The 21,078-nt window shown below is 41.0% G+C and overlaps 1 protein-coding gene across 4 annotated transcripts in view; it reads right to left on the bottom strand.

Moving 5' to 3' along the window:
- The window catches only part of PHEX (phosphate regulating endopeptidase homolog X-linked), a 209,933-nt gene that overhangs the window by 67,970 nt on the left and 120,885 nt on the right, over positions 1 to 21,078 (bottom strand). For all 4 annotated transcript variants that reach the window (XM_038587067.1, XM_038587065.1, XM_038587066.1 and 1 more), the window contains one exon: positions 783 to 860. In XM_038587067.1, the coding sequence (XP_038442995.1) occupies positions 783 to 860 (78 nt within the window). The remainder of the gene's footprint in view (positions 1 to 782; positions 861 to 21,078) is intronic.

The raw sequence follows: 21,078 nt of genomic DNA, 5'->3' as shown, positions 1-21,078 counted from the left end.
TTTTAGATGTGTGACTTGTCAAACCACAATTTTAGGAAAGACCTACACCTCAGAACTTTCCTTATTAAACTCTAAGAAACCACTTTTTCAAAAAAAAATGTAGTGAATGGTAAAAACAGGAGGTTCTGTGAGGAAGAAAAGTTTTTTATTAGAACTATTTGTAGGAAAGGAAGTAACAGTGGCTGTGATTAGAAAGGCCTATAATTAATGTATCTACTGAAAAATACATGCCCCCAAATATTAGAATACAAAAGAATTATTGCTATTCCTCCATCAGTAACTTACTGCAAATATACAGTCCAACTCACAATAAATTATAGACTCATATGTATGTGCATTTAATCTGCCAAAACACTCATAAAGTTAAATGAAGTTAACTCCCAGCAGGCAGATTTATTACTAGTCATTTAATATGAATGAAGCACATAAAGAATGTGTAACAACAAACATCATGCGTTTTACATTAGAACATGCCCACTAATTGTAAAGTACTCAGTTTGCTTAATTCTTTCCTTTATGATTAAATCACACCAAATGTAGGTCCATTTGCTTTATGGCACCCACTCAGCTATGCCTTCTTTCTGACACTTCCTTTATTTTGAATCTTCTCTAAATCTTGTGATACGCCTGGCATACTGAGGCTCCTATCTAGCCAAGGGATGAATCAAAAGTTGCTGCTTTCTGGCACTACCTGGTTTAAGTGCTTGCACTTGGGCTAGTTGAAAGACACGAGGCCAGTAAAAGTTGCCAAAAACCAAAAATACAGTATATTTAGCACTTACTGCTTTGAGGTCTTCATTAACATAAGTATCATTCATTATGAACTCAGGATAGCCAACTTTTGCCAAAACAGCTCTTGCCTATAAAAAGGAAAGAGAAAAACGACGTCAGTACTTGTATCGTTAATAATCACACAACATAGGACACAATGCTCATCTGAAAACTCTCTTTACAGAGTGCCTAGTATATGCAACCCACTGTGAAAAAAAAAAACACAAATTTTTTTTTAATTTAGTCCCTGCCCTCAATATATTTACAATACAGTGAGTGTAGCAAACAATATACAGTAAAAATAAACAAAAGAAAATGTTTCAAAAGAAAGACGATATGGTTATCAAATTCCACCGCAGAGACTAATTCCTCATGAGAAAAATATTTAACATAAGTGACCAAACGGAGTCTTAGAGGATGGCTGGGATTTCCACACGCAGAGGTGAGAGGAAGGACGTTGCAGGGGAGCACAAGTGCAAAACCAGGGAGCAGCAAATGAAGGTCATGGCCCAGGGAGGGTAGTAGCTTGCTGTAGCTGCGCTAGAAATTCTAGCATGAGGAAGGGAGAGCAGAGAACAACATAGGAAAACTGGTTTGGGCCAGTTCCTAGGGAATTCCTGAATGCCACGCGGAGAGTCTGTATTTTATTTTACAGAGAGGAGAGAATGAAATGTCTTTAGCACAAGTGAAATGAGATGAGTCACCCTTCAGCAAGATTATCATATAACCTTGAGAATGATGGCCAGAATGCCAGAAAGATTGGAAGTAGGGGGTCCAGACAAACTTAGATGTGCCATAACCATCCTTTTGACAGACTGATGACTCCCTGTGTTCTGTAGCACAAAGGGAATGGAGGGGTACACGGGAGCTTAGCTTGCATAGCAGGGCCTGGCCAACTATGGCTCCTGAGCCAAATCTACTGTCCCCTCTCTTCCCCACCCCACCTCCGTTTCTGTAACATTCGTACTGGAACACAGCCAAGACCACTCAGTTGCAGGTCATCTATGGCTGCTTTTGCACCACAATGGCAGAGTTAAGGAGTGGGAACCGAAACCCTGTGGCCCCAAAACCTCCAACAATTACTATCCGGCCCTTTACAGAAAACGTGTGCTAACTCTTGCTCTAGAGCAACTTCATGGTTCCATATGAAAAAGAGTCTCTTTCCTCTCCCCAGATTCTGGGTTTCATAAAAACAAAAGAGTGGCTTACTCAAAGAATAAGTGCATGGTAGGGAGGATCTGCCTACCCCCACCCACCTCACAAGCCAGGATCCCCTTTATTGCTTCTGTACAGCCTTCCCCAGCATCTAATGTTCTTTTTCTTTTCTAATGGCCGGTGCTTGAGACTCTTAGAAGGCCTGCTCTAGGGTTACTGGAGCCCCTTGCTGGCACAAAATAGTTCCTGGGTGTTTGCCTTCGATCCCATCCCCACCCCTACCCATACCAGCAGCCTTCAGCCAATGACCCACTGCAGCAGAGTCGGAAAACTCCCCTCCTCGGCCTCAATTAAGGACAAACTATGAGGTCTACTTTGCACTCCAGAATTCCCCTGACTGCTCTTGTCTATGGCTTCCCCAGAACTCTCACCCTCGCCTGTCTCTTACCCTTCCCTGGCTGGCCTCCCCTGTTCCCTGCCTGGGCTCTCTTGGGAACACTTGCTGAACAAATCCTAAGCAACCTGCACACACATCCTCACCTCCAGCTTGGCCTTCAGGAAGCCCCAACAGAAGACACCCAGGCAACCCCAAACACATCAGTTTTATTCCAGCACAGCAAAACCAGGGACCTGCTCTTGGTAACGAGTTTTTTCCTTTAGACCCTTTCAATTTTCCTCACCCAATAAATAAATAGAACAAGCTAGTGCATTTTCCTTATCTTCGTTGAGATAATGCAAATATTAAGTATCAGCATAAACCTGAAACTCAAGACTCAGAGAGGATTTTACAAGTGCCGTAGGACACAGTCATAATGGGTTTTGCTGTTCCAGACTCAAATATAGCACAGATCAAATTCTGCCTTCAAAACCCTGCAAGTTACAGTGAAAGCCTGATGTGACCTAGATAACAGATAACTAGCACTTAGGACTCTCCCCCAACACCTGAATACCTCCTAAGTCTCTAAGTTACCTTGTTTCAAGACTGATGTATCATTTCCCTTATTGTACTTAATTCCTCGTCATATTTTATGAGCTAACCCAAGTCACCCGCATAACACAGAGCAAATAAAGAGCTCCAGATAGTTACCCCCCAAACGAAGAAATATATAAGCTGAGTCATCCCCAGTTGTTTTCTGAACACCGGCCTTTCTGGAGCATTCTGATGAATTATGCATTGTTTTTCAAACCTCACGCTCTGGGACCCCCACTGCACGATGGAACTTCACAGAATGTATTACCTTCTACACTGTACATACAGGTCACTGAATCCTCTTTTATTATTTATTTAGCCATACCATGACTTGAAGAGAGCCAGAAGAGAGATACAAAGAAGCCCTAATTCATCTCCCAAGGACACATGGATAGGATAAGGTAATAATACTAGTAGCAACACTGCCAACGTCAAACAGTGCTCCTCTTCCCCAAATGTGCCCTGTACATATGCCTCCATTCAAACTCAAGTGGTCCTTCTGTCAGACGGTCTGTTGTCAATTCCACATCATCCCACCCCACGCCATTCTACATTCTTCCCTGAAGAAGCTTCAGAATGCCATCTCCAGAAATCCCCAGGGGCCTGGCTCCAGGTCTGAATCTGTCAATGAGAAGCACTCACAGGAGACTGGAGAGGGAGAAGAGGAGACACCATTTATTCGCTTGCCATTGGCAGCTACAGGCAGACACAGAGGCATCTGCAGACAGCAGACCGAGCTGCCAGCAGCTGCCAGGCAGTCTTCTGAGAAGATCCCTTTTGTATGCGGGCAGCAGTTCACGGGGGGGGGGGGGGGGGGGGGGGGTGCCCTTCATTCTCCCGCCCTCCCAATGATTGCATAAACCTCTGATTCCCCGTATTAAATGTCTTCCTACTTGATACACTTAGAAGGGCATTCACTTACCTGCATGAACTCTAATGCACCCTTTAAGGCAGATAGTGATTGCATCACTTTTTAACTTCTCATGAACGAAATGAGAGAAGCACCAAGAGTTTGGTGGCTTGTTGAAGGGTAAAAGAATTGGTGAGACAGGCCTGGAATTAATTACCCCATGGGCTGGTTACAGGGACAAGAAGGAAAGGCAAGTCCCACGGCAAATACTGAGAGAAGAGTGGCATCAACAGGTAACAGACTGCATACTATGTTCTGCAAGAAATATTTCCTAGGCTGCTTGTGGCTGATTAAGAACTCCAGAGTTTTCTGTAACCGCTGCATGCATCTCCATCTCTTATTCACACAAACTTCAGGAAAGGGACTGCACATGACAACCAAACCTCCTTCCTCAAGGGAAGAGGCTCAAGCCACTGCTGATCTTCATTACCTCTGTGACCTTGGGCGAAGTACTTACTTTTCTGAAGCAAATACTGCCTACCGTCTACTCAGGATCCATCCTCCTTTCTTTCTCTTTAGTATCAGACTCCAATTCTGCTCAGGGTGACAATGGAGCAAATGAAAAAGCTGCATCACCCAGCTTCCTTTCCAGCTAGGACTGGCGATGGAAGGAGTCTGGCCAATGGCATATAAGAAACTCCCTGTTCCACTTCCAGGAATCCATGTTTTAGAAAGGACATATTTGGCTGGCATATGCTTTCTGCCCTTAGTCCAGGGCTTCTCAATCTCTGCACTGTGGACATTCTGGACAAGGTAACTGTTGTGGGAAGTGTTCTGTAGACTGTAGGCTGTTGAGTGGCATCTTTGGTTTCTTCTACACACCAGTTGCCAGAAAAACACTCAAGCCCAAGTCTGGACAACCAAAATTGTCTCCAGTTATTTCCACATGGCCCCCAAGGGCCAAAGTGCCCCAAAGCAAGAACTACTTTAGCTTTTCCTCTTCTTCTCTCCTATAATGCTGACTCAATGCCAGAGGTAGAGCAGGCACCTTGTACCCACAAGGCACCAAACGAGAAATAAATCTCCATGCTAAAGATGCAGGAATGAGGAGCTGATGGCATGTGGAGCCCCTCGTATCAGCCCTGAACTGCCTCCCTTTCCCCTCCATGACAGGAGGAAAGCAAACCCCTTACTGAAGGCATTATATATCATGTTTTCCATTAGCTGTAGCTGAATGTAATTCTAATATAGCATCCTTTTTCATCAGATGCAGTCTGAGAAAAATATAGTACCTAGTTTAGAGGGTCGTGTGAGGATTCAGAATGACATAGGGATTCAGAATGACACAGCATGTAACGCACTTTCTTATGCCTGATGAGAATATGATGAAGAAATGCTGACTGCAGACTACACAGAGAAAGTAGAAACATGACTACTTCTTCCAAGGATTTGGAGTTACTGTCACGTGCCTGTGTAGAGGGTCTTTTAAGTAAGTTCAGGCCAGATTACACCCTTAACCAAATGCCTAAAACTCCCTTGTGGAAGAATGTTACTCTTTGGGGCCACACAAAGTGATGAGAGAGAAGGGCTGCTGAAGCAACCCTGTGATCAATGTGGAGACAGATGTTCCCATGAGATTCTTGGGGCATGGTGGAAGACTGCCCAAGCAAAGCCCAACTCTAAGCATGAGCCAGGAGAACCCAGGCTATTCACCCCTCCAAAAAGGTCCAAGGACTCTTTAAAGGACCACTATTTGCAAACCTCAGAAAATGGACACAAGAACCACTGTAAAAGCTAATTCTAGAAAAGATCAAAGAAAAAGGCCACCTTTCGTATTTGTCATATTGGTTTCTGCCTTCCCTTCCTTTCTTTTTCCTGTATCTACTCCTCCCAACACCTAGCAGGCGCTGGGGGTGTTCATACCACTTGTTCCCTGATCATACCCAAGGTGCCTTTTCCTAGCAATACACTGGCTCCAAAGTCATCTCCCCCTTCCCTCTTCATCCATCAAAACCATTATTCCCTCAAGGCAGCTAATCCATTAGCTGTCACTTGGGCCTTAAGCTAATTTATAATAAAATGTGAGTGACTAATAGCAATCTAATGTATTAACCTTGCAGAAATATCTGTATTTAAAAGAGTAGTTCATTAACCAAAGGGATAAATCCAATTATAAAGGAGGTCTTTATAGCTGAGAGAACCTTCTTTCTGCTATTACTCAAATTAAGCCAATGGCCTATTACATGTAATCACCATTGTGTTCCCCACATGCAACACAATGGCAGGCACATAGCAAGTGATCGATGCTCAATAAATATTGATCCATATAATGAATAAGGTGGTTGATAAACCCACTCTGACCAATGTCAATAAATTATTAGAAAATATGAAAGGTTACAGGTTAACACATGACCAAGAACATCATTTAATGCTGCTAATATCAAGGCACATTTCCATATTAATGAATCTTACCATCAATGAAAAAAAGTGGAGGATAAAAGAGACTTTGTGAGAACCTAGGAAACTTTCTAGAAAATGGACCAATGTTTAAAATCTATTGGAATTGGGGTGTCTGGGTGGCTCAGTTGGTTAAGCATCTGCCTTTGGCTTAGGTCATGATCCTAGGGTCCTGGGATCAAGCCCTGAGGCAGACTCCTTGCTCAGCAGGGAGTCTGCTTCTCCTTCTCCCTCTGCCTCTTGTTCCCTCTGCTTGTACTCTCTGTGTGCTCTCTCTCAAACAAATAAAATCTTTTTTAAAATACTATAAAATCCATTGGAATTGATTTGATAACCAAAATTGTTTTAATATAAGGTATTCCAATCAATTAACAAATACTTATTGAGAAAGCACTTCTAAGCTCAGGATTTTCCTTAGCTAAAGGAACATAAAAATATATAAAGTGTATTTTAAATACTTGGTCCACAGTCTCACTTTGTATAAAGTAAACTGAGGAAAAACATTATATGATAACTTGCCATTACTGCTAGTAGAAACTAACAGCAGTGCCTTAATTTTCTGAATCTCTGTTTTCTCATCTGTAAAATGTGGATACGTTTACTTCTAATACAAATACAATGAAAGAGAGAGTTGACAGACATATTTTAATAATTAAAGAACCAGGAAAGGAAAAGTTGGTTGCATCACCTAGATCAAGGGTGAGCAAACTTTCTCTGTAAATGACCACATAGTAAATATTCTCAGCTTTGCCAGCCATATGGTCTTTAATGCAACTACCCAACTCTGCTGTTGTAACCCAACTCTGCTGTTGTACCTAGGAAAGCAGCTGTAGATAACATAAATGAATGGCTGTGTCTGTGTTCCAATCCGACTTTACTATGACACTAAAATTTGAATCTCATATAACTTTTACATATCATGATATATTCTTTTTTATTTCTTTAAACCATTTAAAACTGATAAACCCACTCTTAGCTTGTGGGCCATACAAAAATAAGCAGCATGTGAAATACAGCCCAAAAGCCATACGTAGTTTGCTAGGCTGATGTAGATAATTCATTGAGAATGGGTTGTTCATTGAGTTGCCTCAATTGGTGGCACAAGGCCTAATACACAGTAAGTGTTCAACAATGCTTGCCAAATTGATTGATTCATGCTGAATGATGCAGGGGAGTGAGCATGTATGCGCATGTGCAAGCATTTTTAGCTGCTTTTTGGTTTGGTTTTGTTCTAACACTAACATATACATACAACAAATCTTAATTGCTTAGGAGTTTATTCCCTGCCCTAAAGTCTTAAGGCTAGAGCTCTAAAAAATTACAATTAATTCTATAGAGACAACAGAGAGTTCATAAAGTGAGAATTATTACATTGAAAGAGAGAGAATAACTACCACAAATGAACTCAGAAAACAAGGAGCAGGGCAGCCTGGGTGGCTTAGCGGTTTAGCGCTGCCTTCAGCCCAGGGTGTGATCCTGGAGACCCAGGATCAAGTCCTGCGTCGGGCTCCCTGTGTGGAGCCTGCTTCTCCCTCTGCCTGTGTCTGTGCCTCTCTCTCTCTTTCTGTGTGTCTCTCGTGAATAAATAAGTAAAATCTTAAAAAAAAGAACAAAAAGAAAAAAGGAAACAAGGAGCTTCAGAAATTTAAAACACAATGTGACTTCAACACTCAAGTCACCCCTCCTTCTCAGAATCTTCCACAAGGTACACTACGACTTGATAGTGCTGGTGGGAAGCAGGGAACCAAACATAATTTTCCCTTATTTGGCTGTGGCAGTGAAACAGCATCTAATTTTGACACAGATGACCAAACTGATTTGAAGTCTGGTTATGATGACGGCTTTATTCCTGAATTTTCAAAGCCACTTAGTCTTAAACTGATTGGCAGAAAGCAAGATGGAAAGCTCATTTGTTTTAATCCCCCAGTGACTTGGCTGTTTAGGAGAGTCAGGTAAATTCTCAAATGTCTTGCATGTATTACATCAAAGGAATCACTTTAATCACTTAATTAAACAGCTTTGTGTTTCTGCTACCTAGTTAAGTCTCTTAGCATATTTTTTCTTTTTTATTATTTAACCAACATAAGAAAAAAAGAAAACTGATGATCAATTGCCCTTCTACAAACAATTTATAGCATGACTTTCTTAAGCTTGCAATGGCTTTGAAAGCTTCAGTCAGGCTTCATCACACTGAGGCCTCATTTTCTCTGATGAGTTCTGTAATAACTATTAAACATCAATCCAAATTCTGAGCTTTAAGCATCTGAAAGTTCAGGAGACTGTACATGAATTACACTATCCTTCAAAACAATGGCAGTTTTCATAATACCAAACAAATGATTGACTAGTGTAGATGCCTTGGCTGGAGATACGATCCTAAGCAGAGCTGATGGTATTGATGAAAATTAGCCTGGGGAACAGGCTTTAATATCCTCTAGGGCTATCTGGATCCCACAAATAATAACAATGCATTTATCTGAAAAATCAAATTTTATCTTCTCAGTAAGAATGGCACTGATTTATTACAAGTCATGGAAAACTTTAATTCTGCAAATTGCTTTTGGGTGTGGTTCACAGGCTCATGCATCATGCTGGTGTGGAGGATGAATTAAGCGCCCCCATGAATCAGAGGGCTTTATGAGTGTAAGTCACAGTTGTGATTTTACAAGAGCTGGAAGACAGGAATGCTCAGATTTCAGCTCTTCCATCCTAAATCCTGCCTGAGTAATGTCCTAGTATAGCAGACAATCCCCATTTCTCGCCAAACGCGGACAACATTCTAGGCAGCATTCCAAATCACAAACCAGCTCCATCCATCCCTCTTCTTTTCTTGACAACACCAACTCCATGTATCTTGGAGGTGGGCAGTTTTTCCAGTCTGAAAAAAGGAAACTACACAGGCATGGGTAAGCTGTAATTTAGCCAAACTGGCACTAAATATTTCCCCGGTGTCTTTGGGATGGTCCTCTCACTTGGATGAGCACCACACGCAACAGAGTTAAAGAAAGAAACCAAAAAAAAAAAGAAAGAAAAGAAAGAAACCAACATTTGGGTTTTCTTAGTAAATAAATGGAGCAGGGAACAGCAACAGAGTTAAGAACCCAAAACCATCCTATCATTAATCCATACAACAACATCTCCCCCTCAGGGTAGGTAGGTGCAATAGTGCCTTAAAAACAGACTCAAGTCTCATGTACTCCTTTTAAAAGAAACAGTCCACAAAACTAAAAGACAACCTACAGAATGGGAGAAGATATTTGCAAATGACATATCAGATAAAGGGCTAGTATCCAAGATCTATAAAGAACTTATTAAACTCAACAGCGAAGAAACAAACAATCCAATCATGAAATGGGCAAAAGACATGAATAGAAATCTCACAGAGGAAGACATGGACATGGCCAACAAGCACATGAGAAAATGCTCCACATCACTGGCCATCAGGGAAATACAAATCAAAACCACAATGAGATACCACCTCACACCAGTGAGAATGGGGAAAATGGACAAGACAGGAAGCAACACATGTTGGAGAGGATGTGGAGAAAGGGGAACCCTCTTGCACTGTTGGTGGGAATGTGAACTGGGGCAGCCACTCTGGAAAACTGTGTGGAGGCTCCTCAAAGAGTTAAAAATAGATCTGCCCTACGACCCAGCAATTGCACTGCTGGGGATTTACCCCAAAGATACAGATGCAGTGAAACACCGGGACACCTGCACCCCAATGTTTCTAGCAGCAATGTCCACAGTAGCCAAACTGTGGAAGGAGCCTCGGTGTCCATGGAAAGATGAATGGATAAAGAAGATGTGGTCTATGTATACAATGGAATATTCCTCAGCCATTAGAAACGACAAATACCCACCATTTGCTTCGATGTGGATGGAACTGGAGGGTATGATGCTGAGTGAAATAAGTCAATCAGAGAAGGACAAACATTATATGGTCTCATTCATTTGGGGAATATAAAAATTAGTGAAAGGGAATAAAGGGAAAGGAGAGAAAATGAGTGAAAATATCAGTGAGGGTGACAAAACATGAGAGACACCTAACTCTGGGAAACGAACAAGGGGTAGTGGAAGGGGAAGTGGGCGGGGGGTTGGGGTGACTGGGTGATGGGCAATGAGGGGAGCACTTGGTGGGATGAGCACTGGGTGTTATGCTATATGTTGGCAAATTGAACTCTAATAAAAAAATTTTTTAAATAAATAAATAAAACTGAATAGGAGAGTAACTAGATCATATAATTTAAAAAAATCAATGTCTTTCTGTACTTTCAATCACATATAGTAAGATGCTCAAAAACTTTTTATAAATAGAACAGCTGCTAGATCTTCTCAAAGGAATATCCTAAGTCTCAATTAGCTAAATCCATTTGCCAAGATGATAAAAGCCCAAGAGCTGGAATAATCGTATATTGTAGTTAGGCTTTTATATGGGCTAAAGTAAATGAGATTTTTCTCTGTCTCTCTCATACAGGGCTCTACATCAGGTCGGCAAACTAGAGCCCACAGGCCAAAAGCAGTCCACCACCTGTTTTTGTAAATAGTTTAACTGGAACCCAGTGAAGGGGCCCAGAATATGCCACCAAGTCCTAAGAATTATTTTGAACTGAAGGCATTTGAGACTCAACAGATAGAAGAGGCTTTCTCTGCACGTCCCTTACTTGCCTAAAAGCAGAGCCATCTAAAAGAATTCCATGGTCATAAATCCCCTTCAATGGAGGCTTCCTATACCAGAGGAATGACTCCCCTAACCAGAGATAAGAAATCACATAAATAGACCTTACTAAAACAAACTTTACTTTCCATTAGTTTCCCCCATATATTTCTCAGTCATTTCCTATCATTTACTGTTCCTTGAAATCCTAACCCACTCCCCTTGTTCAGATGGTATATAAGCCCTAAATTGTCAATGGCGTTTTGAACTACATTTTGAGCTACACTTTCTGTAAGCTCCCAGCTACTTAAGGGAATAAACTTTGTCTTTTTTTCTTGCTGACCTGCCTTTTGTTAGTTTAATTCTCAGGCCCCCAAATACTGGGCCCCAAAGGGTAGAGGAAAAGTTCCTCCTCTACAACAGCTGAGCTTATTTATTTGTCTCTGTCCACTGCCATGCTGTACCTGCGGAGCCGAATAACCACAAAAGAGACTGCAGGGCCTGCAGAGCCTAAAATACTTCCCATTTGACTTGTGGCTGTAGTAGTTTGCCAACACCTCTTCAAGATAACAGGTTCCCAGATTTTTCAAAACAGTAAAGACAGTAAGGGAAAATAAGGGACAAAGTGTTAGTTTTGGACAGTTTCATCACGATATAAACATGTGACTCAACTTATAATGCTTCATCTTTTGTTCAGGTAGATGCTTGAATTTCAAAACAGAGCCAGCATAAAAAATATTAACCCAAAGCAGGAGCTAATATCATGGAAAAACCGAAGAAAAATGCAAATAAATTATTAAAAATTATTTTCAAATGTCAAGATCAAGGGACTTAGAAATGCACATGTAACATCTAGTCCCTAACACCTGAACATTTCTCGGGTAAATTTAATCAGCTATTTAATCCTCCTTCAATTGTTGAATTATTTATTTAAATGGGAGGCAAACTGCAGATTAACTTAAATAAACATATCCTATTCTTTCATCAACAGTTCAACTGAGGGGGAATTTGTGGTCATTCTTTCCATTAAGGTTTGCCTTGGACATAAACCATTTTTCACCAGAGTAAAAAACTTTTCAAGCACCTCCCTCATAATGTGGGAGCAAAGATCAAATGAGATAACCTTAAGGAACAATTAAATTAGACCAATGTGAATTGTCATGTAGTTTTTCTATAAGAGGGGGATGCTATAGGGCCAATGTCCATACATATGGCTCATTCCCTCAACACTGCAGCCCTGCAACACGGCTTCTTACAAGGCTGGGTCCTTGGACCGGCAGCAGCAGCAGCAGAACTTGGCAGCCTGTTACAAATACAAATTCATGGACCCACCTCAGACCTACTAAGTCACAATATTTCTGGGTTGCAACCAGGAATCAGTGCGACCAGAAGGCAGGGTTTCTCAACCTGGGCACCAATGACATTTGGGCCAAACTATTCTCATTTGTGGGGTCCTGTCCTGTGTGGGATGTTTAGCAGCATCCCTGCTCTCAATCTAGTAGATATCAGTAACTCTCCCCACCTCCACTTCGTAGTTATGACCATAGATGTCCCCAGACCTTGACAAGCGTTCCCTGGGGGTACAATATCACCCTGGGTTAAGAACCAGTGTGGTAGGGGACTCTCTCAAGTTCGTGCTAGACTGCTAGATGCCCTAGATTGTGGTACTTACCAAGGCTTCCAGACCCACCTCTGAGAACCCCTGACATTGTATTATCCATCCAGTCCTTCAGGATTCCTTAGGCATCTCCCTAGTGGTCACCACTATCATGCTCACGGCAGTACTTTATGAAGAAAACACCATGATCTTTCCCAACGATTTCTGAACATGCCTCAGGCACTTGCAGTTCTACCTAATTTCCGGCCAGTGCCACCTAAATCCCCAGATAACAAGGGCAGACAATTAACCGGCCACTGGAAAATGCTTTGCACCTCCAAGTCAGGATACGAATATACCCTCAAGATCTCAGAGATGTTTAGATTAAAAGTTCTAATAACTTTTCTCTCAGTAACTTGGCAAAAATCTATTTTAAGTACTTCGAAGCATCTAAAAAGCCACGTTAATACAATTACAGTTCACTGAAAAATTAGCATGCAATTTCAGCTTGAAAGCTAAAATCAGTCATAGCAGGGTAATATTCCATTTAATTATAAAGATTAATTCAACCTTCATTTATTTGTGCATGTGTTTGGTCTTTTCATTTTTCAAAGAACACCCAAGATTCAAATGCCATCTGGCAGAGCTGCTGCACAATCGTCAGTAGCATCTATTAGACTCGTGGATTTCGCTGCAAAGCAGGACTGATGAAAGGACAAGGGGAGGGAGAGAGAAGAGGGAGGTGGAAGCAGTAGACACTCGATTTAAAAATGAGTGTTGGGATCCCCAGGGGGCCCGGCGGTTTAGCGCCACCTTCAGCCCAGGGCCTGATCCTGGAGTCCCAGGATCGAGTCCCACGTCGGGCTCCCTGCATGGAGCCTGCTTCTCCCTCTGTCTGTGTCTCTGCCTCTCTCTCTCTCTCTCTCTCTCTATCTCTCTCTCTGTATGTGTGTGTGTGTGTGTCTCTCATGAATAAATAAATAAAATATTTTTTAAAAAAATGAGGGTTTTCACCACTCTGACAGGACTGCCTCACCCCACTCTCTTTTGTTACCCGCCATGCTACCTGCACAAACGGTCCCCAATAACAAGTCCTGCTATCCCTACTTTTTGTATTTTCTGTAACAGCCAGGTGAAGATTCAAGCAGTGCTGTGAATAACAGCACAAACTCCCATTATGACATCCACTGTGTTTTTCAAAATGTATGTTACGACTGCCTTAAAATTTGGCCATAGTCCTATGGTGATTAAGACTGACCACGTTTTTCACCATAACATCCACTCAATAGCCAGTCTTTTATGGGATGATTAAAGTCGCTAAATAAGTGCTGTAGATTGGAAAACGCCTTTCTCCATTTTTACTGAGCTGTAACACACACAAAGTACACAAAGATTAGGTGGACAAATGAAAAACAAGTTTTAAGTGCACACACAGGCCTGTGTTAGCAGCTCCAAGACAAGATTTAAGACATTTATAAACACCCAGAAGGTTCCTTTGGGTGCCCTGTCTGTCAACAACCCCTAAACCCCTAAGATAACCACTCTTCTAACCTCATCTCCACAAATTAGCTTTGCCTGTTCTTGAGCTTCAAGAAAAGTGTCTGGCTTCCTTCACTCAACAGTACACCTGTGAAATTCATCCACATTGTTGTGTATAGCAGGAGCTGAGATACATAGTTTAACAAATTGCATCCCTGTCCTCAAGGAGTTCATGGTTGATCATATATGGAGAACAAAATGCAAAAGGGAGGGAGGGAGGGAGGGAGTGAGGAAAGGATGGATAGGAGGGAGAGAAGGATGGAAAAAGGGAGGGAAGAAAAAAACACTAGCAGAATGTAGAGGATGGGATGGGAAGGGATAGGGAGAGAAAACCTTGTGAAAAAAGGTCAACTTCAAAGAGGAGATCTCAGAGCCAAGATGAATTAGTAACAACAGAAATAACATTTTTAATAATAACAGAAGTAATGTTCTTTGCTGAACCCTTACTACGGACCAGGTACTGGGTTAAATGCTTCACTTCTTCATCAGATTTAAATTTTACCTCAACTCCACCAGGTAGGTACAAATCATCTCCATGTCACCACTCAGGGAGCTGAGGCTGAGAACGGTCTTGAAGGTCTCCCCAAGGTCCTCTCCTGAGGACATTTCAGAGCCAAAACCAGTCTCTTAACCCAGATTGATTTAGTTCTCATCTGACTTCAAAAAGTCCATGTTTCCCCATCATAATCTTTTGAGGGATGAAAAATAATACTCTATTATATGAATACTATTCACTTTTATAAATCCAAATGAAATGGATAATGTGTAATGTACAGACCACCTCTGCACCAGTAACCATATTCAACACGCCCAGATAAATGGCCTTTTAAGTTATAAGAATGACAAGACACATGCAGACAGAGTTTAAGAAGTTTCTATCCCTTTCTGAAATTATAGCACTGAGCTTTTGGTTCTGGACACCAATGGAAATAACTTTCACTGAGAGCCCCTGACAGACCAAGAGTTGGCCAAGAGGGGAGGTCAAGACAGAAAAGGAAAGGCAAGAAAGCATTTATAGTCTAGAAATATCAGAGCATCTATTTTTTAGACCAGTCAAGGTAATGAGATAAAGATTTCACTAGTAGAAGGAAGGTTCCAGGGAATGGGGTCTCAGGGAGAGAAAGATATCAATCTCATGAAGGAGATCCCCTGGAAAACCAGCCTGAGAAATGGACTCTAGCATGAGCATTCCTGGCCCAAAAAATTCTGGCCTTTGTCTTCCCATTTGTAAAGAGAAGCAACATCTGTCCCTTAGGGATTTAAACACTGTCATAAAGGTAAATGAGAGCCAGTTTCATAAATGGAACCAATTAAACTTAAAGCTTTCCTAAAGCGAGGCACCTGGGTAGCTCAGGTGGTTAAGCTTCTGGCTCTCCATCTCAGCTCAGGTCTCGACATCAGGGTTGTGAGTTCAAGCCCCATGTTTGGCTCCACGCTGGGCATAGAGTCTCCACAAAAAAAAAAAAAAAAAACAAAGACAAAAACAAAACTGCTATAACACTCAAACCTAACTAGCTTTGGGGTTAAAAATGAAAAATGCACCATTAGCAACAGACCAGGAATATTTGGACCTTACCCCAAAAGCCTATGGGATGGAACATGGGCCTTCTGAGCAGAGTACTTGGTTCCAAATTTGGGTTGCCCAAAACTCACAATTTTGTCCTGCATTGTCTGTTTGTGAGGATATATCATCAGCAACATGTAGCTTTCTGCTGCCAGCATAGCCAGAACTATGAGCATGACATATGTCAATGTGAACTGTGAGAGTCCACATCCCTTGTTGTTCTCTACCTCTCAGAAAGCCATAATAGCAGCCTCCATCCCCTCAGACCAGACTCCAGGGTAAGCGGTGGAAGACAGATAAAGGGAATGCAACCCAAATCTACCATAGTTGCTCTACCTCCACAGCTCAGCCATGCTTATTTATTCTGGGATGCCCATGGGTCACATTGTGGAACAAATCTTAGCTCTGTTTTGATCTACCTCTGAAAAGGCAGTCCAGGGAAGGAAATCAGAAAGGCCACCTATCCTCAAGGAAAAACAATGAGCCACAGCCAAGGGACAATGTGGGCTGTTTGTAAACAGCAGCCTAAATGTCATCATCAATTATTCATCATTGGACAAAGCAAATGAGTAACCTCTTATAAAACCACTTAATTCGTACTCAAGATTTGGCCCAACAAAAGAGGAAAGCAGCAAGGTGTTGCTCAAAAACTTGAGACTAAGAAAACTTCAAACCAGGTCGGCAAGCCATGGCCCACATGCCAAATTCTGACTGCTGTCTAGCTTTGTAAATAAAGTTTTATAGACACAGTCACATCCATCTGTCCATTTATTGTCTATGGCTGTATCATGCTACAAGAATAGACCTGACATGCACTACAAAGCCCCAAATGTTTGCTCTCTGGTCTTTTATATGGAAAGTTTGCCAACCCCTGCTCTATACTCTCAGTACTCAAAGTGTGGTCCATGGTCCAGGGGCATTGGCCTCACCTTGGAGCTTACTAGAAACACAGGATCTCAGGCTCCACTCCAAACTTACTAAAAATCTGCATTTTAACAAGGTCCCTAGGAGACTGGTGTGCACATTCAAGTTTGAGCAGTACTATTCTAAGAGGGCTCTGCTTCCCAAACTTGACTGCCTCATTATTTGTAATAACCAAGACATGGAAACAAAGTAAGTGTCTATTTATGGATGAATGGATAAAGAATTTGTGGTATATATATACACAGGGAGATATTATCAGACTTATAGTTACCATTAGCAAGGGGTGGAGGCAGGAGGAATTGGAGGAAGGTAGTCAAAAGGTACAAACTTCCAGCTATAAGATAAATAAGTACTAGGGATGTAATGTACAGCGTGCTGACTGTAGCTAACACTGTTGTATGATATGCAGGATAGTGGGATGCCTGGGTGGCTCAGTGGTTGAGCCTCTGCCATCAGCTCAGGGCGTGATCCCGGGGTCCTGGGATCGAGTCCTACATTGGGCTCCCTGCAAGGAGCCTGCTTCTCCCTCTGCCTGTGTCTCTGCCTCTCTCTCTGTGTGTGTCTCTCATGAATGAATGAGTAAATAAATAAATAAATAAATAAATAAACAGGAAAGCTGTTAAGACAGTAAATCCTAAGAGTTCTCATCATAAGCAAAGATTTTCTTTCTCTCTTTTTTTTAATTGTACCTATATGAGATAATGGATGTTAACTAAACTTATTGTGGTAATCATTTCCCAGTATGTGTAAGTTGAACCATTAGGCTATACACCTTCAACATATATACAGTGAGGTATGTCAACGATAGCTCAATTAAACTGGAAATTTAAAAAACCCTTGGCTGCTTATTGTGTTCACCTGGGGAGTTACTTTTTAACTACTGATGGCCTGGGTCTGAGGTGACCCAAGCCAGAAAGTTTGCAGGAGCTTCCAACATCTCACAAGGTCACCCCGCACAACTCTCAATGTCATTAGATGCTAAGAGGGGACACTCAAATAAGCAAGTAATGGTTAGGGAGGGAGGAAGACTTGGTAAGAGAGGAGGAGGAAAGAGACTTTTTCCTCTTCTATCCCATGGTTTCCTCATTTTAAAAATGTTCTCTCTGTCTTTTGAATGATTTTTAATGAAAATCAGAGGTTGCTTAGAACCAACCAGAGGACTTCACTAAAACACAACTTATTACAGATCTATACAAACTGCTTTGCCAAACTGTAGCTTGCATTTTCAAAAGCCTAGAAGAACTAGTCAAATTATTCCATAAACCTGCAAATTCATTTTTGTAACTAAACAGCACAATTAAACAAAGGCTCTGTTCTGTGGCCCCAAAGGACACAACTTCAGGATCATCCTCCACTTGACTCTGCTCTGGGACAGGTACATTCAGCTCATTAACTTAATCTTTACAAACTCCTGGGAGAAAACTCTCATTAGCCTACATGGTTACGTCAATGCTAGGAACACTAGAATATACCAAAGGCAAAAGATCAGCCCCCTTTACCTTAGGTCACCAAGGACATGGAGTGAAGCATGGCCCTTGCTAATACCAAGAATCTTTGGTTATGGAATACAGGAAGTCAGTGTAGGGGATGTCTATGCTGAAAATTAATTTTATTTACTAAGGAACTCAATGTCAAACTGAAAAAAATATTTGTCTATTAGGATGGGGTTGAGTTCCTTGAGATTTAGTCCAACTCTGGCCTCCAAAATCTAATAGGAACTTCTTATATCTATGAAGGAAGATCTCACAGACTGAGGCTGGGTCCTTTCTCCATCACAGTTCAATAACTAGATTACTCAAATTATTCTGTGAGTCAATATGTATATACTGGCCTGGAGCTAAGGAAAAGAAACCAGTCAATAATAAGAAACAAACCAACCAAACAGAAAAATAGCCAAAATAATAATAATAATAATAATAATAATAATAATAATAATGACACTCAGTGGTCAGGTGTTAAAGACAGAAGGTAAAAATAATTCCAAATTCTCTAATGTAAATAACGAGAAAAGAGAGGCAAAGGACACTGATTGCAGGTAGGTAGTTTCCAAATGTGGTTGCCAACAGCAGCTCATGCCTCTGTATGCTCACATTTCCCCCTCAAGCCAAGAGATGAAGTCTTCCTTCTGCCCTTGAATAGGAACTGGCCTTGTTCTCAGCCTTGACCAAGAGAAGAGATAGCAAAAGAAACCTGGGACTTTGGAGCCCAGATGTTAGAAAGACTGACAACTTTGGCTTCCTCCCTCTTGGACCTTTAGCCTCCCTTTAAGAGTATCATGCCACCCTGCTGGAGAAAAAAAGCCAGAGGAGGAACACTGAGGTGCTAGATATGAGTGAAGAAGCCACTTCAGATGGCCAGCCATAGCCAACATGTGAATACAACTGCATGAGACACTCCAGGTGATGCCAGGAGAAGAGCCATCCATTTCAGCTCCAGCCAATCCACAGAATCATGAGAAATAATAAGGTATCTTCCACTTGATGCCAGAAAGTTTTGGGGTGATATGGTACACAGCAATAGATAACCCAAACACGGAGCACTGCAGTAGGTAAGTCATTCTACCTGCATGAAGAAAGATAAAACCTGCTCTCTTCCCTCTGGCAACTGACAGATCCAGATTTAAAACAAATAGTACACAACTCCAAAATCTTCTATGAGGAATCAATCCTTCCATCAATTCATTTTCTTAAAAAAAAAAAAGGAATTTTGTTCATTTGAAACACCAAGAATGATAATATTTAAAATCCAAATAACTTTTGTTTTGCAAAGTTATCAGAGCTTCTGTCCAAATACTTTGGTCATGCCATTTTTTTTCCTAACACTGCTTCCCCAGACGTTTCTAACCACCAATCTTTACCTTTTTTCCCCAGTTTTGTTCATCCTTTTTTCTCTTGGTGTTGGGTTGTTTCTCTGGCTCATAAGTGAGATTCTGTGAGAAGTGGATTTGCTGTCACGCCCTCAGACTGCTTTTACCCAGCTATGCTAGGGTCTAGAAAATGACAACTCAGAACACCAGGTTAAATACAATTTCTTTCTCTTCACCCATTTTCCACTATCTGCCTGTACGGTCCTTGGGTTATTAATGGAACTGACATTCCCGTACAACTGACTGAGCAGGACTAGCAGCCAGATAAGAAGGGAGCCGCTGACAGCAGCAGACGCCACCCCAGAGATAGCAGATAAGCAGATGCGTCACGGCTATTAGTTTCATCTTGGGCCAGAGAGGAGCATCACAAGATGTACACAAAGAACTTGAATATTCCTAATGAACTCTTTTCCCATTAAAGTAAAAATCAATATATCAAGATGGATTCTTTTTCACTATGTTGTACACATGAAACTAATGTAATATCGTGTGTCCAATATACTTCAATTCAAAAATACTAATTTAAAAAAGTTTTTTAAGTGATTCTTCTTTTATCAAATCAAATTAAACATACATTTCTAAGTAAATTCCTAACATACTCAATTTGTATTTGGACCAAAAAAGAATAAACACAGGCATTAAATTTCTCCCATTCATCTCCCAAGAATAAAAGTAACAAAGATTTCCCATAGTATTTAAAATGCAGCTCTATGCTTTGGGCCTCTGGAATTTCATTCTGAGGCTATCATGGCCTTTTCCCAACTGCTTTCAAAGTCCTACAACCAACCAATCCCTCAACCTAAAATAATAACTAATAAATTCTTAAAAACTAAATACTTTTACAGCACTGTATTCAAACTGTTACAGGTTGCTGATATTGTCAAAATCCTTAATTTTTAAATACTTACTACTCCTACTTTGGTCTTTTAATATAGTTCCGTTGTTCCACAATGCTCAAATCAGTTCTATTCCTTGACACTACCATAATTTTTTCATATATAACTAATATAAATATATACTTACTTATATTCTTGATGAACAGAGAATACAGTGATTAAGAAATTATCAAAACCACACAATAAGTATTACATGTATGTCCACTTACATGAGTTAGTGCCCCTTACAAATGATAATTCACATAAATTTCTAACTCCTATTTCTGCTGATGTGTTTATTACTGAAACTCAGTATTTCAAGTTAGTAAGGAGTCTTTCCTCCACCAAGACAAAAAAAAAATCAATATATTGCTCATTGGTAGAAGTACTAATTAAGGCAATGATTTATAATTGTTCAAAATAGTTTGTGGTTAAACAGAGCTTGAGCATTAAAGAAGATATCTTATCATGCCAGGAAGCAAAGACACTGTCAGAAACAGTGTTTCAGGAGTCACCTGAAAATTCCCTAACAGGAAAGCTTCAGGCTGGCCAGCATGGGACAATTTGTGCTAAAAAAGAAAAATGATTAAACAAATCAAATACATAAAACTCCCTGAGTTTATCACGATACTTAAAAAAAAAACAAAAACAAAACAAAAAACTGCTTTGGACTTCCTGGGAAGATGGCAGAGTAGGAGGAGACTAAGCTTACCTCATCCCACTGATACAACGAGATAACACCCACACCAGTGTAAATAACCCTGAAAATGACTAGCAGAATAGACTCTCCACAGCTAAATGTAGAGAAAAGGCCACACCAGAGACAAGAGGGATGGAGATGCCCTTGGGAACT

This window comes from Canis lupus, chromosome X (assembly GCF_011100685.1).
Source record: "Canis lupus familiaris isolate Mischka breed German Shepherd chromosome X, alternate assembly UU_Cfam_GSD_1.0, whole genome shotgun sequence".
Classification (NCBI taxonomy): Eukaryota; Metazoa; Chordata; class Mammalia; order Carnivora; family Canidae; genus Canis; species Canis lupus.
Note: the sequence above shows the minus strand (reverse complement) of the source record. Positions and strands in the feature narration are given on the sequence as shown.